The sequence below is a fragment of the Aquarana catesbeiana genome, linkage group LG01, assembly GCF_042186555.1.
Source record: "Aquarana catesbeiana isolate 2022-GZ linkage group LG01, ASM4218655v1, whole genome shotgun sequence".
Classification (NCBI taxonomy): Eukaryota; Metazoa; Chordata; class Amphibia; order Anura; family Ranidae; genus Aquarana; species Aquarana catesbeiana.
The window spans coordinates 585,951,825-585,966,236 of NC_133324.1; the positions used below are offsets into that span (position 1 = coordinate 585,951,825).

At 37.9% G+C, this 14,412-nt stretch overlaps 1 protein-coding gene across 2 annotated transcripts in view; it reads left to right on the plus strand.

Annotated features, from left to right (window-relative positions):
- ANTXR2 (ANTXR cell adhesion molecule 2) overlaps window positions 1-14,412 on the plus strand; it is a 328,021-nt gene that overhangs the window by 191,494 nt on the left and 122,115 nt on the right. For both annotated transcript variants that reach the window (XM_073597974.1, XM_073597968.1), the window contains exons 13-14: window positions 8,962-9,057; window positions 11,812-11,859. In XM_073597974.1, the coding sequence (XP_073454075.1) occupies window positions 8,962-9,057; window positions 11,812-11,859 (144 nt within the window). The remainder of the gene's footprint in view (window positions 1-8,961; window positions 9,058-11,811; window positions 11,860-14,412) is intronic.

A 14,412-nucleotide genomic window follows, 5' to 3' on the forward strand; every position in this document is an offset into this window, starting at 1 on the left:
TATGATTCTTCTCTAGAGATGTCAGAAACACGATGATACAGATAATTTTTATGAAAAGTAACTGTAGACATAAATATATATGGCTACAATTATGTATACAAACAATGAATATACAAAAATAGTACTGTACTAACCCAGTCACAAAGATTACATCACATATGTATGCCACTATGTTTTAAAACCACGACAAAGGAGCCAAAAAATTGCGCTGCTGTTCATGCCCCGCCAGACACCCACCGCTAGGCCACACGTAGCCCTGCCCAGGTATCACATTGCAAAATATCTCCTAATGGTCACTATAGCCAGGGGACATGAGGATCATGTTGGGTCTATTGTAAAGACAAGCAGGAAGCTCGGCCCAATCTATAGAGATCAACAAAAAATTAAATAACAATAACAATAAAGACAATGTCATCTTGGCATCCTATACAGGAGCATATGATCCACAAATACATCTACAGGGGAGAGTGGAGGAACAAATAGCAAAATAAGATAGGAATGGATCTTACATTGTATATGGCAGTTGTAGAGGGACGTGGAAACTCTAGAGGAGTATGGTACACCAGACTGGAAATCTAGGGAACCAAAGGAGGCACAGAAAATGGGAGACCACAAAAGGACAGGGTAAAACCCAACATATTGAAGGATCCATATGGTTACAGAGGTAGAGCAGAACAAAGTCCTAAAATGCTTTTACCTTAATTCCAATAGAAATCCACTTACAGGACCTGCAAACGTCATCCTAGTTAGTGATCTATGGGTATGGCCGTTATAAGTGCCTCCAAGGCTTGAAAGGGAACCAATGGGAGGCCCTGTCCAGGGTCACATGAGATACCGGCCAATGAGATGGTCCTATCATCCAACAAGCTCCAGCAGGGTGAGGGGAACTTCCGGCCGCCTTGTGCAGAATGATGACCCGCATCATGCAGCTGCCGATGCATAGCAATGCCCACAACTGGTGCACTGTTGAAGGCGAGGCTTGGTATCAATTCTGCTGAAGCTCCGCCATGTTGCAGAGTGATATCCCCAATGTGTTTCACAGCTAGCAAGCCTGCTTCCTCAGGGGTATAATAAAGAGTGATCTAACACAAACTTAGTATTTGTTAGCTGTCAGTAGATTTCATGTCATATCTATGTTTCAGGCTGGCATGCCTACCAGTGGGCACTGACAACATGCCACTCTCAACATAATAAACATGATCTTGAATATGTCTGCAGAATGGTCTCTTGGTTTTCCGTAAATAAGATGCTCTGCAAACATAGTTCATCAGATAGACTACTTCCACAGGCTGATAGTCTATATAGTTTCTAGGGATAAAGTTACTGTCATCAGAAAGGGTAATTGTTTCACCTTCCCATGTCCAGGGACACTGCACATATAGTCCACATCTATATGTACCTTTCTTAGTGCATACAGCGCGTCTGTCTCCACCTGCATAATGGCTATGCACTGCCCAATCCCTGATAGATCTGATGCATCTCTATACCACCTCTAGGTGGTCACAAATGTGCTTAGCCACTATACCATCACTGATAAGTAGATTCCAGTTTTTCTGTAGAATTTGCTTCAGTCAAAACAGGTAACTAGCTTAACTGTATTTGAGACACTACAACACTTAAGTTTAAAGATACACACATTATGTGACTGATTATTTTCTTTTTGGTAAATCTTTATCTTAGTGGTGCTTTTGGAGCCTCTTTTGCATTCCAGTGGCTGACAATACATGGAATGCTTTACTGCCTAGGTGGGTGTAATGGCACCAGTTGGGAACTCCAGGCTCATGCCAATTGGTAAGATAGCATTAATTGTTACTTGAGAGCTTGACTGGTATTTGAAGATACTGATGTGAAATTGTGTTTTCAATGAGTATATCTTCTATGTTTGTTATAGATCTCCCCTTATTATACCCCTGAGGAAACAGGCTTACTAGCTGTGAAACGCATTGGGTCCACCACTCTGCAACATTATGGATCTTGAGTGGAAGAACTTATGTTTACCATCTTCATAAATGTTATTAAGATACACTGTATGATGATACCATGGCATGAGCTTGCTAGTCTGAAACACGGTGTCCTGGAAATTTGTGAACCTATGCTCAATGTATCAACAGATGTGATTATTCATAAATAATGTGACCTTTAATAAACATAATTCTGATAAAAAAAAAAAAATAGTGTGCAGTTAAATATGAAGAAATGGGAGTAGGATTTTAAGTGTTTAGTGTTTTCCATATGTTAATGGATTTTATATATATGTGATGAAAATATAAATATAAAAGTTATATTTTTTATGATCAGATTTTCCTTTTGTGGTGCCTTAAAAATACATACTTTTTTTTGGGGGGGGGGGGGTCCTTTTGTCTAGATTTTTTTTTATGTTGAATATATTTGTTCACTTTTTTCCAAGATTAGAAAAAAAAGGAAGCAATGAGGGGCACATAGAATAGGTCTAGATTTTTTTTAGATGTGGCACCCTACACTTGAGATCAAAATTTGGTCAAAGCAGTGAAAATTGCAGTTCAATTATTCTAAATGTAAAATAATGCACCTAGGGAAAAAGAATCCCTTGACAATACAACATGGGGGGTGCAGTGTTGGCCAGAACTACAGAGGAAAAAGGTTTGGGGGTTTTATTCCAGACAATTGCAAAATGAGCAAATCATGTGGCCAGGCAGTGGGAAAAGCAAATAGAATTCTAGGATGCATTGCTAGAGAGGTCACCAGCAGGTGGAAGGAAGCCCGATTCCCCTATGTAGGTCTTTAGTGAGATCTAATTTAGAATACTGTGTTCAGTTCTGGAGACCTTGCTTACAAAAAGATACTGATAAGATAGAATGAGTCTAGGGGGAGAAAACATATCAAGAGAGACTTCAGAAACTTAATTTATACAGTTTGGAGGAAAGAAGGGAAAGGTGAGACATGATTGAAACATTTTAATACATCAAGCGGGTGAATAAGGTTCAAGAAGGTAGTATTAGCTATATCAAACCAAGATCAAGAGCATGGGGACATGACCTCAAACTAACTGGAGTTAAAAAAAGTTTTAAAACTAGTCTTAAAAAAAGTATTACTGAAAGGGTAGTTGGTGCTTGGAATAAATTACCAGCAGAGGTAGTGAGTCAGTCAAGTAAATGACTTCAAACATGCTTGGGACAAACATAGATCTATACTCAGACAAAAAAGTTAATAAAAAAAACCTAAACCATATAAAAAATTAAACAAAATGGACAGACTTGATGGACCACTTGGTCTTTTTTCTGCCATCACTTCTCTATGTTTCACCACCTGTAAAAGCAACGTTTGAATATTTTTTGGTTGTTATCAGAAACATTAGGAATTCATTAATCAAATGAAACTTCTGAAAAGTCCTGCCGATGAGGCATAAGATGATGGGCATTTAATATGCATCAAATGGGGGTAAAAGATCCTTGAATCCACACTCACCAAAGTTGCAAATAGAGTACCAGCCGATTCGTCAAAAATGCATTTTTGTACCATAAGCCGTAGTTTACCATTCCCCTTTTTTGCTTTCTGGGGACTCCCTTGTCTCCTCTTCCTGTTGTTGATTTAATATGCATCCATCAGACAGTTGATAGGAGTAAGAACCTATTGACTTATCACCCTAAGCAGATTGGGTAATTTGGATTGTGCCTGTTTCAACAAGCTAGGTTTCTTAACTCTAGAGATCCAGGCTGAAATTATACTTTTCTTGCACCATGTTTCCAATCTCTATAATCCCTTTTTATCTTGATTTTTCACAGTCTTCTCGATATTTACTTGGGGGTTATAAGCTGAGGATTTCCTATGCACAGTGTTTCTCTTTCTTGGGAAGGATATAGACTAGAATGAAATAAATTGTGGTCCATTGTCAGACAATAATTATTTTGCGTTACCTTCCCTGCCAAAAACTGTGAATAAAAACATAAGTACAGTAGTAGATTTTATATTTGAGATATGCAATTTCTGGCAATATACTGATATAATGATCTATTAATGGTATAGCAATCCAGAAGTCCCCAAGTGCCTCTGTGAAACGACCTGCTATATCTATAGCAATCTCTTAAGCAGACTAGGAAAGTAGGACTGGCTGGAGTGGTACAGTTTGTGTGACAGTAATGCAAAATGGAATAGTAGTTGGCAGTTGGGCATCCTGGCCTGGCTGATAGTATAGTTGATATAGTCTTTGCCTTGTTCTTACAATTCCTTGGTGACTCTGATGTGCAAGTTGTATATGGTACTCTCTCAAGGTCTCTGGAACTAGTAAGACATGAGATGCAAATACAATATAGTCATCAGCTAGGGACAGTTGATGTATAATTCTGTAGTAAAGCAATGAAGTTGGGTACAATATATTGTCTGTTTTTCCATTTGCAAAAGCCATTTGTAGAATGTGTAGAATGTCCTGTAATATTGATTATACTGGGCATGCAAGATGAACTCAGATGCAGCTGCCTCTATATCAGCGGATGCAACCACTTTCATCCCCTTCACGCCTAAGGGTAAAACAAATATTAATGCCTAAGCACAATTTTGCAACTTTAACATGTGTTAGTAAAATTGTATCATCCCAAATATTTTGTGCATCCAGGTGGATTATAACTTTTTTTTTTTTCCTAGACAAATTGTGCTTTTTATTATCAAAAGAAAACTGGCCCAAAATAGTAAAAAAATATTTTGTTAAATTTAGCTGTATATTTCTTGTTACTACCAAAACCTACCACCAAAAAACAACCCAAAATAATTTTTTTTGCTCCTAATCACAGGGATACCACATATGTGTATGTTTTTTGTTGTTTGTTTTTTTTTTGTCTTACCTAAAACACACTGACATTGATAATAATTTAACTGCTTCAGCCCCAGGAAAATTTTACCCCCTTCCTGACCAGAGCACTTTTTGCTCTTCGGCACTGCGTCGCTTTAACTGACAATCGCGCGGTTGTGCGATGTTGCACCCAAAAATTGATATCCTTTTTTCCCACAATTAGAGCTTTCTTTTGGTGGTATTTGATCACCTCTGCGGTTTTTATTTTTTGCGCTATAAACAAAAAAAGAGAGACAATTAAAAAAAAAAGCGTTATTTTCTACTTTTTGCTATAATAAATATCCCCCAAAAATATATATAAATTTTTTTTCCCTCATTTTAGGCCTACATGTATTCTTCTACATATTTTTGGTAAAAAAAAAAAAAAAAAAAAAATCGCAATAAGCGTATATTGTGTGGTTTGCGCAAAATAGGGGATAGTTTTATGGCATTTTTATTGTTAATTTTTTTTTACTAGTAATGGCGGCGATCTGCAATTTTTATCGGGACTGCGACATGGCAGACGCGTCGGACAATTTTGACACATTTTTGGGACCATTGGCATTTATACAGCAATCAGTGCTATAAAAATGCATTTATTACTGTAAAAATGTCACTGGCAGGGAAGGGGTTAACACTAGGGGGCGATCAAGGGGTTAACGTGTTCCCTAGTGTGTGTTCTAACTGAAGGGGGGGAGGGGACCGTGCAGGGGAAGAGATAGATCGCTGTCCATACTCTGTATGAACAGACAATCTGTCACTTCTCCCCTCAGAGAAGCGGAAACTGTGTGTTTACACACACAGATCCCGGTTCTCAGTGTGCCCCGAGCGATCGCAGGAGCCCGGCGGTGATCATGACCGACGGGCACTCGCATCGGCTCCGTGGGCGGCATGTGCCCCTACTGGACAAAAAGGGAACCAACGTAACATGATGGCGATTCGCGCAGCTGAGCCATGTTGCCACAGTATAACTGCGGTGACTGGTCGGAAAGCGGTTAAAAAATGTAAAAAAATTAAATCCTGCCCAAAATAACTGATCCTGACCTTTGACCCAAGCTCTAACCCTGGCACTGACCTAGATCAAACCTTGATCTAGGTATTTTTTCTTTTCTTTTTTATTATTAATATATTTATTTTTTGCACACACTTTTTTTTTCTCTGCAAGGAGAGAGAAAGATATAATGTATCTTTCCTCTCTATTCACAGAGAAAGAAACACAGGTGCGAGCTTCACAGTGACTGACCACTGTGGTAGCCAATCAGGGGCTACCACAGAGATCAAGTGACCTGGAATCAAGAGTTCCGGGGCTCTCTCTGTGAGACCCCTGTCTCTGTGCTGGTAGCTCACTGTGTGGGACGCTCCCAGCACAAAAACAGATACGCATATATGCGACCCCACAGAAAAAAGCCCAGTCCAGTGAGGCCGGATATATGTGTTATGTCAGCGTAAAGGGGTTTACATCCTCATCTTGTGTACTAAGAACTATGGGTAAGGGTAACCACAACAATCAGCATTAACATTTTTCAAAACTGGTTTACAGTATATTGTATTGTTTAGGTAAAACTGAGTAGCCTTGCTGACCATCTGGCTATACACATTCCTACTTGCCTTAATGTCTTTGTGGTAAGCAGTGTAGTTAAAGAAAAGGTTGACCTGCATGGTAAACTGTCAAACCCACTGCAATGTTATCCATTTTTCTGTTGCCCAAACTCATGCTAGGGCTTTTTTTTCTACTTTTGTCTGCTTCTGTAAAAGGTTATGGATGCAAGCAACAATGTTTTCTACCTGATCTATGTGGAATTATGTAAGGATTGCACCAAGGCCATAGCCTGAAGCATCTGTAGTCACAATAGTTGGTAGAGAAGGATCAAATAATGTTAGCAATAGTCTGCTCATGATAAACTGTTTAATGGTTTCTAAGCTGTGCGGGGTGACCTGTGACCAGACCATGCTTGCATTTTGGCAAAGTACTGCTCGCAATGGCTCCACGACTGAGGCATTATTGGGAATACATTCGGGACACCATGATGTATGACCTAAAAAAGCATGTAAGGTCATAAAGTCTGAAAGACAGATAGCGCAAGTCTTTGTATTTCAACCTTCACATGATCAGAATCAGGAAATAGTCCTTCCACAGACCCCATGTCATATTTAGGCAAGAAAATGTAATACAAACTGGTAAAAGTGTATAAGCTGCCTATGTATGGAAATGGACTAGTAAGAAGGGGGGGGGGAGAATAGTGCTATAAAAGGCATGGCAGGGAAAGTGAAACACTGAACTGAAGTCAGACAATTTAGTAGCAATAAGAAGCAAACTGCAGCATAGTGCACTAATAGATGTTCATTTTTCTTTTATTGCATTAAGTAAGTACTCAAAAAGCTATCGCTAGGCTGCAGCTTCCAACAACATTAAACTACACATGAGAAGGTGTGAATTCATGACAATTACAAGCAATCTTTTAATAGCTTTTCCATGCTCTTACCTAGTAAAAAAGAAAAAAAAAAAAAAAAGACAAGTGACCAGCTGTAAATGTGCCACGCTGATGGTCATGTGTTGCTATTTTTCATTTGTGGTGCAGTACAGGTACCCAGCAGGTGTTTGTAGGCCAATAAGTGTATGCATCCTCACAACATACAAATGAAAACACTCTCACGGTACTTTTTCAGGATGCGAATGGCTTGCTTATTCACATATCAAATCCAAAATGCAGAACAGTTTTGGGCTTGAGATTTTATAGCCCCAGGAACAAGACATAAAATCAAATGATCACTACCCATGGCATTATGGATTTGATTGTAATAAAAACTTACATCACATGAACACTAAAAGAAAGTTTGCACCCTCAAATACAATCTTAAAGCAGTGTGCTCTGTAACACCTCTCATATTGTCATAGTGTTTGATGATGCAGTTCCAAATGAGGGAGCCCATGAACAGAGTAAAAAATTCTGAAACGGTAATTCCTTTGGGGTTCCAAATGGTCAATTAATATATATATTATTTTTAATTTCAGGTTATTTTTAAACGTTCTTTTGCATCCACATTTTGTGGTTAAATTGAAAGGAACTGGAGTCATGAAAGCAACAATAATTGTATGTTCAAGCCACACAACAAACTAGTACTGCACCATACAGGCTTAACATTGGTATTCTTGGATTGTGACTGCACATGGGAAATTTTCAAGGATCTGAAGCAACTGTTTTAATCTTATATGGACCGATTAAATGTAGATTGGTGTGCTCAGTTCTGCAGATGCCAACAATATATTTTTAGGCTACAGCTTGTTAGTGATTCAACTTATAAGATATACAAAATATACCTGTTTATGATACTAGTGTTGATATTAGTGTTATTCAACTGTGAATTCACAACATGTGCTATGTTACTTTGGACCCATGTTAGAACTTAGTTGGCACTTTTATGACCTGTCTCTATAATATGACATATGAGCTATTTTAAAGTGTAAGGGTTAAAACACTATGTGGTTGATTTCATGAATCAGTTTTTCCCAAAATTTTGAATTTTTTTTATTGGACAGCTGGAGCTAATGGTACTTTACCATTGGTCCAAGACTCCAAGCTATCCACTGAGCTCAGTGCCTCTGACAAGAAGTGAGAAGAGGCACTGTGAGCTCAACCTCTCAGTCTGCTGCAAACAGAGTGTGCCAGCTTGTATTTAAACTGACCGCTCTGTATGTAGCTTCTGACAGGCTGTGCAAGGATCCCCGTATCTCTGAAACCATAGGTTGTAGGAGCCCCAAATTATCAGTGGTAGGGTAGGACTTAGGCTACCTACCCTCCAAATTGCTTAATTTTTTTTTTTTTTTATGTTAACCTGCCTCCCCCGACTGCATGTCCCTGGTAAATATAAATATACCTTACCTAAAAAAGAAGCCTAATGCAGCCACCACATCTAAGGACTGGTAGGCTGCAATATGATACATTTTTGTTCTTGGGTTTACTTATGATTTAATCATATCAAAAAATAATCAATAGCAAACACATCATTATATTTTACAGCTGTTCTAGTCATTGTTGTTAATTTTTTTTTTTTTTGGCACATAGGTCATTTATTTTTGACTCGTGATCTAAGTGTTTAGCTAGTTAACATTGGAATTTATTGTAGGACTATATTTTTATTATTATTTTATCTATTCACAGGCCAGTGGTTTGGCTGCTGTTATTGCAATACTGATAATATTGCTCCTTATTGCTCTTGCGTTATTTTGGTGGTTTTGGCCCCTCTGCTGCAAAGTGGTAAGTAGTAAATGTAAATAAATATACACTAAAATAATATTTGTTTTTCTTTCCGGCATAAAAAGATAAACCATTATCATTGCAACCATGATGGTGCCAGGAAAGAGACAATAAAAAGACAGTAAATAAAAATTGTCCTGCATATGGTGTCTTGAACACAAGTGATGAGCCAGATGTTTACAAATTCCCTAAAATCATTGCCTTTATGTTTTAGAAGAGATGGTTGTAGCAGTTAACAGCTTAACAGTAAAGCATTACCTGGTCCATCCCCACTAAAATATTTTAGAAATGGACTACAAATGAAATTGGTGATTCGTAGTCCATTATAGTCTTTCATCTGTTATATTTTAATCCACTGGAAAAAATATTACATTTCTTTTAGATATAAAACAATATTCCATTTATTCTATAATTGAATGTGTTTTAGCCTACTGCTGATGGTTGTATTTCCATAGTATTGTCTTGCAGACTAGTGCTAATAGTTTTAACATTTGTAGCTTTTATAATCTCATGTAGAGGGTATGTACTTTTTTGATGCACTGCATTTGCATTTAGATATCTTAAGTGTAGCCAGATTATCATGAATGCAATTTTTAATTTGTTATTCAAGCTGAGCAAATAAACCAACATCAAAGCAATCATCATTTGTCTCTAAAAGCACTCATAAACAAAAATCTACCGGTAATGCATACATAAGCTGCGGTTATTGTTTTACATGTTTTCAATGTTTAAAACAAGGAAATGAAATCATTGTGTAATTATCTACTGTTTCATCATCTTCCTGTATTTTTAAAATTGCAGTCTTGATTTCCTTCGAACATACTGTATGTATAAGGCAAGGCATTTAAAGCAAGCTACCACCAGCTAAAACAGAATGCACGTTAATTTTGTTAGAAATAGGAATTACTGTTAAAGTTGAGAACACATAGAAATATAGCTACTGTTCTTAAATAGATAAATTTGGAACAAGAACAGTTAGTACAGTTGCTAAAATGCAATAGCTGATGTTAGCAGGACTGAGCCTATGTTGGGGGCTTGCTGCAGTAAACAGGGGTTACATAGTTGGTGAGGTCGAAAAAAGTCCATCAAGTCCAACCTATGTGTGTGATTATATGTCAGTATTACATTGTATATCCCTGTATATTGTGGTCGTTCAGGTGCTTATCTAATAGTTTCTTGAAACTATTGATGCTCCCCGCTGAGACCACCGCTTGTGGAAGGGAATTCCACATCCTTGCCGCTCTTACAGTAAAGAACCCTCTACGTAGTTTAAGGTTAAACCTCTTTTCTTCTAATTTTAATGAGTGGCCACAAGTCTTGTTAAACTCCCTTAGGTCACAAATGGGCCTCGTGCCTTTGCATTACATTGGAAAAGCAGCTTTGCCAGTGTAACTTGCTGTGCATGGCCCTGCTGTGACTCACAGTGACTGTTGAATGAATGAAGGCTGCAAACAGCTGTTGCAGACTTCATTTGCAAAAACACTGTAATTATATCCTTACAATGTTTTTGGTTAGCGCATATTCTTTGATCTACACAAAAATTAATTTCCAGAAAACCCATGATTGTAATTTTTATTTAGTTTATATGTAGCATTCAAGCATTTGTTCCTTTAGATTTCTACATACAAAATGCACACAATTAAACAAAATGTCTTTTTCTTTTATTTATAAATAATTTTGGTTTTTACCTAAGGATGTCATGTTATAAAAGTGACAAATCGCTGAAAAAAGCCATGACTAATGTCTGTCTTGGCATTCTACACATGCTGCAGAAAATCTTTCTTCCCTGTCCTATTTTCTAAGGACCATACAACCCTGGGGCTGGTGGACATGTCTGTCATTTATTCAACCCATGCCGGACCAGCTGCTGTATGTGTTGTCCTACCAGGCGTGGTCTTACCACTATCAAACACATTAAGAGAAATGCAGCACCTCTCCCCAATGAGCCTGTGCTTGGGGGGGGCATCAGGATCTCCTCTTTCGTTGTTACAATGCAATGGGGTTGATTTACTACAACCAGAGAGTGCAAAATCTGATGCAGCTCTGCATGATAGCCAATAAGCTTCTAACTTCAGCTTGTTCAATTAGGCTTTCACAAAAAAAAACTAGAAGCTGATTGTTTTTTTATGCAGAGCTGCACCAGATTTTGCACTCTCTGTGGTTTTAGTAAATCAACCTCAGTGTTTTGTTACTGGATGCTAGGCATGGCATTTGAAAATATCACCAATCATCATTCTTACTACAGTGTGAAGATTGTTACATTGACCTGTATTGCAGTACATTATTACATTGTGCCTCTTCCTTTTGAACAGCTGTGTTGCTCAAATATTAATGAGTTTGGAAGCAATACGGCAAAGCATATCTCATTTTTGCATCCTTTTTTTATGTTTTTTTTTTTCTTTACAAATAAAAATTAGCAAATCTGTATGTATTATAAAACCATATTATAAACCAATTCTTAGATCTTGGCTAAATCAGTCAAGCTACTGTGCTGAACACTGAATTGCCTGCATTTAACTCTTCATATATAGCTTGTGGCCTGTTATACAATAGCAGAGAAATATCCTAAATAGCACACCTCTTTGATATTGCTTCACAAAAACTACACTGCTGAATTTCACCCTCTGCAATCAGCTGTGAGTGGACTTACCTGTCAGTTGGGATGCAGTTTAGAGTGGATTTAATGCAACTTTCTAGGCATGGTGGACTTCAGAACATTTAATTTGTATTCATGTTTCTATTTACTTTTTGTAGGTTATTAAGGATCCTCCTCCACCTCCACCACCAGCACCAGTTGAAGAGGTACATTAGGTTTTTATTCTTATTCAATTCTTCCTATTTATTCAATCTTAATGAATCTTTTTATTTATTGCATCTTCTAGCTTTTTAACTTTTGGAAAACTTGAATTGCAAATGTAATATATTAGATTTTGTTTGCTTAGATCAGTGATGGTAAAGGTGTACCTCTGGTCCTTATCTATTCCCTTTATCCCTGGTTCACATTAGTGTGACTTTTAGTGCTACTTCTGATGTGCCTTGAGTGGCACAGAATGGCATGACAAGTTAAATCTCATGGTGCCTGTCCAAATCAATCAAAAATCACCAAAACTCAGTGCAATTTTGGAAAAAGTTCTTGCACTACTTTGGTGCAACTCCAGTGCGATTTCAGCCCCATTAACTGTTATGTTAACTCACAGAAGTCGAATCAGTGTTAGACAAGAAGCTCTTTCTATGCGACTTTGATGATATCAATGGGTTTTTTAAGCCATCACCTCTCCTCCCAGGTTGTCCTTGGTACTGTACCTAAAAACTCTCCTTCCAAGCACAATACATGAACATCTAAGTGTAGAGAAAATCTGCATTTCCACTCAAGTTTTTTGCGCATTATTCATGTTTACTTGAATGGGTTGCTCTACTCGCGACAAATGCCCCAAAGTAGCTCCAGAACCTTTTCGGTTTCGGAGCATCCTTTGTTTTTCCAGCCTGTGTTTGATGCATTTGCAGTGTGACAAATGCATGTCAAAACATGCATCTTCTAAATGCAATTTAGGTGGTATTAATAATCAGGCTGTATTCACACATGCACTTTTCTGAACGCAGAGCAAACCGCTCAGAAAACATGAGCTACACTACGTATTTTAGAAACATGCTGCAAACATGCATTGTGCTTGCGTTGCCATGCCTTTACATCTACGCATTTCATAACATGTGGCAACCTGTACAGAAAATGTGCACTTTGCTACATGTTTTGAAAATACACTGCAAACGCACATCATGTTTTTGTCCCCATAATGACATACTATAACTTTTGTATAACCTTTTGTATAACTTGACCCTCCCTCCTAGATTGTAAGCTCTAACGAGCAGGGCCCTCTGATTCCTCCTGTATTGAATTGTATTGTACTTGTACTGTCTGCCCTAATGTTGTAAAGCGCTGCGTAAACTGTTGGCGCTATATAAATCCTGTATAATAATAATAATACTAAATGTGATTGGGGTGTCATTAACTATTAGGCTGCATTCACATCTGCGTGTTTCTGAATGCATATTTCTAAATCAATTATGGCGATGTAAGCGATATGCGCTTTTGAAACGCATTTCCAAAGTGGCAAAGTACATGTTTTCTGTGCAGATTACCATGCGTTCTGAGATGCGCAGATGTGAATGCAGCCTAATTGATAATCAAACATCAATCATGGTTAGTAGATGTGTCTTTTGCTGCACATTTGTCACGCAACTGAAAAAAAAACGTGAAATGCTCTACGATGAAAAGGTTCTTAAGCTACTTTGGGGCTTTTGCCCCATGGGCTGCCCTATGCATGACACAGGTTTACTTGTGAAAAACATGGGAAAAAACACGAGTGATTCCTGTATGCTCAGATGTGAATGGAATGTGCTTGGGAGGCAAGTTTTTCAGCAGCAAGGATGACCTGTAAGGGGAGGTGAGGGTTAAAAAAAAACAAAAAAAAAAACCTGATACTATGAAAATCATATAGAAATTGCTTGTTATCTAATGCTGACATGACTTCTGTGAGTAATGTGCCAAAAACGTGCACTGAAAAAATGTGCAATGCTCTACGACAAAAAGGTTCTCTTGAGCTACTTTGGGGCTTTTGTTGCACGTGGGGCAGCCCATTCAAGTGAATATGCTTCCCTATGCACAACGCAGATTTACTTGTGAAAGATGTGGGGAAAAAACACGAGCTGTTCTCGTAAGCTCAGATGTGAATGGAATGTGCTTTGGAGGAGAGTTTTTAGGCAGCAAGGATGACCTGGGAGGGGAGGTGAGGGTTAAAAAAGAAAAAAAAAAAAAAAAGAAAAAAAAAGGAAAACCTGAACTCATCAAAATTGCATAGGAATTGCTTCTTATCTAATGATGACATGACTTCTGTGAGTAATGTTGCATTGAAATCCCATCGAAGTTGCAAGCAAGTCACACTACATCTAAATACGCTTATATCCTGTCTATAAAGTGCAAACTTATTCCATATACAACCTAAGATCATATGCAATCAATAAAGATTTTTTACATATCAAAAATTATAAAATTTATAAAAGTTCAATAATTCAATAATGTGTGTCACATAATAGCAAAGTCTCCCAGTGATGCGTTCAAATCTTCTGTCAATTGCCGTGATTGGCGTGCGCTTGTAATAATACAATGTGCTAGTGACTTAGTGCTCCACCTCCACCTGTGAGATTGGCCACTCACCGGATATTCCTTTAAAACTACACCTTTGGTTCATTCATGGGGATAACCACTCCACTCAAAGGGAACTTCTTCAACAGATATAATTGGACCATAATGTTCCTCATGAAACATGAATAAAAACGATCATCGCGCAATACCGTTAA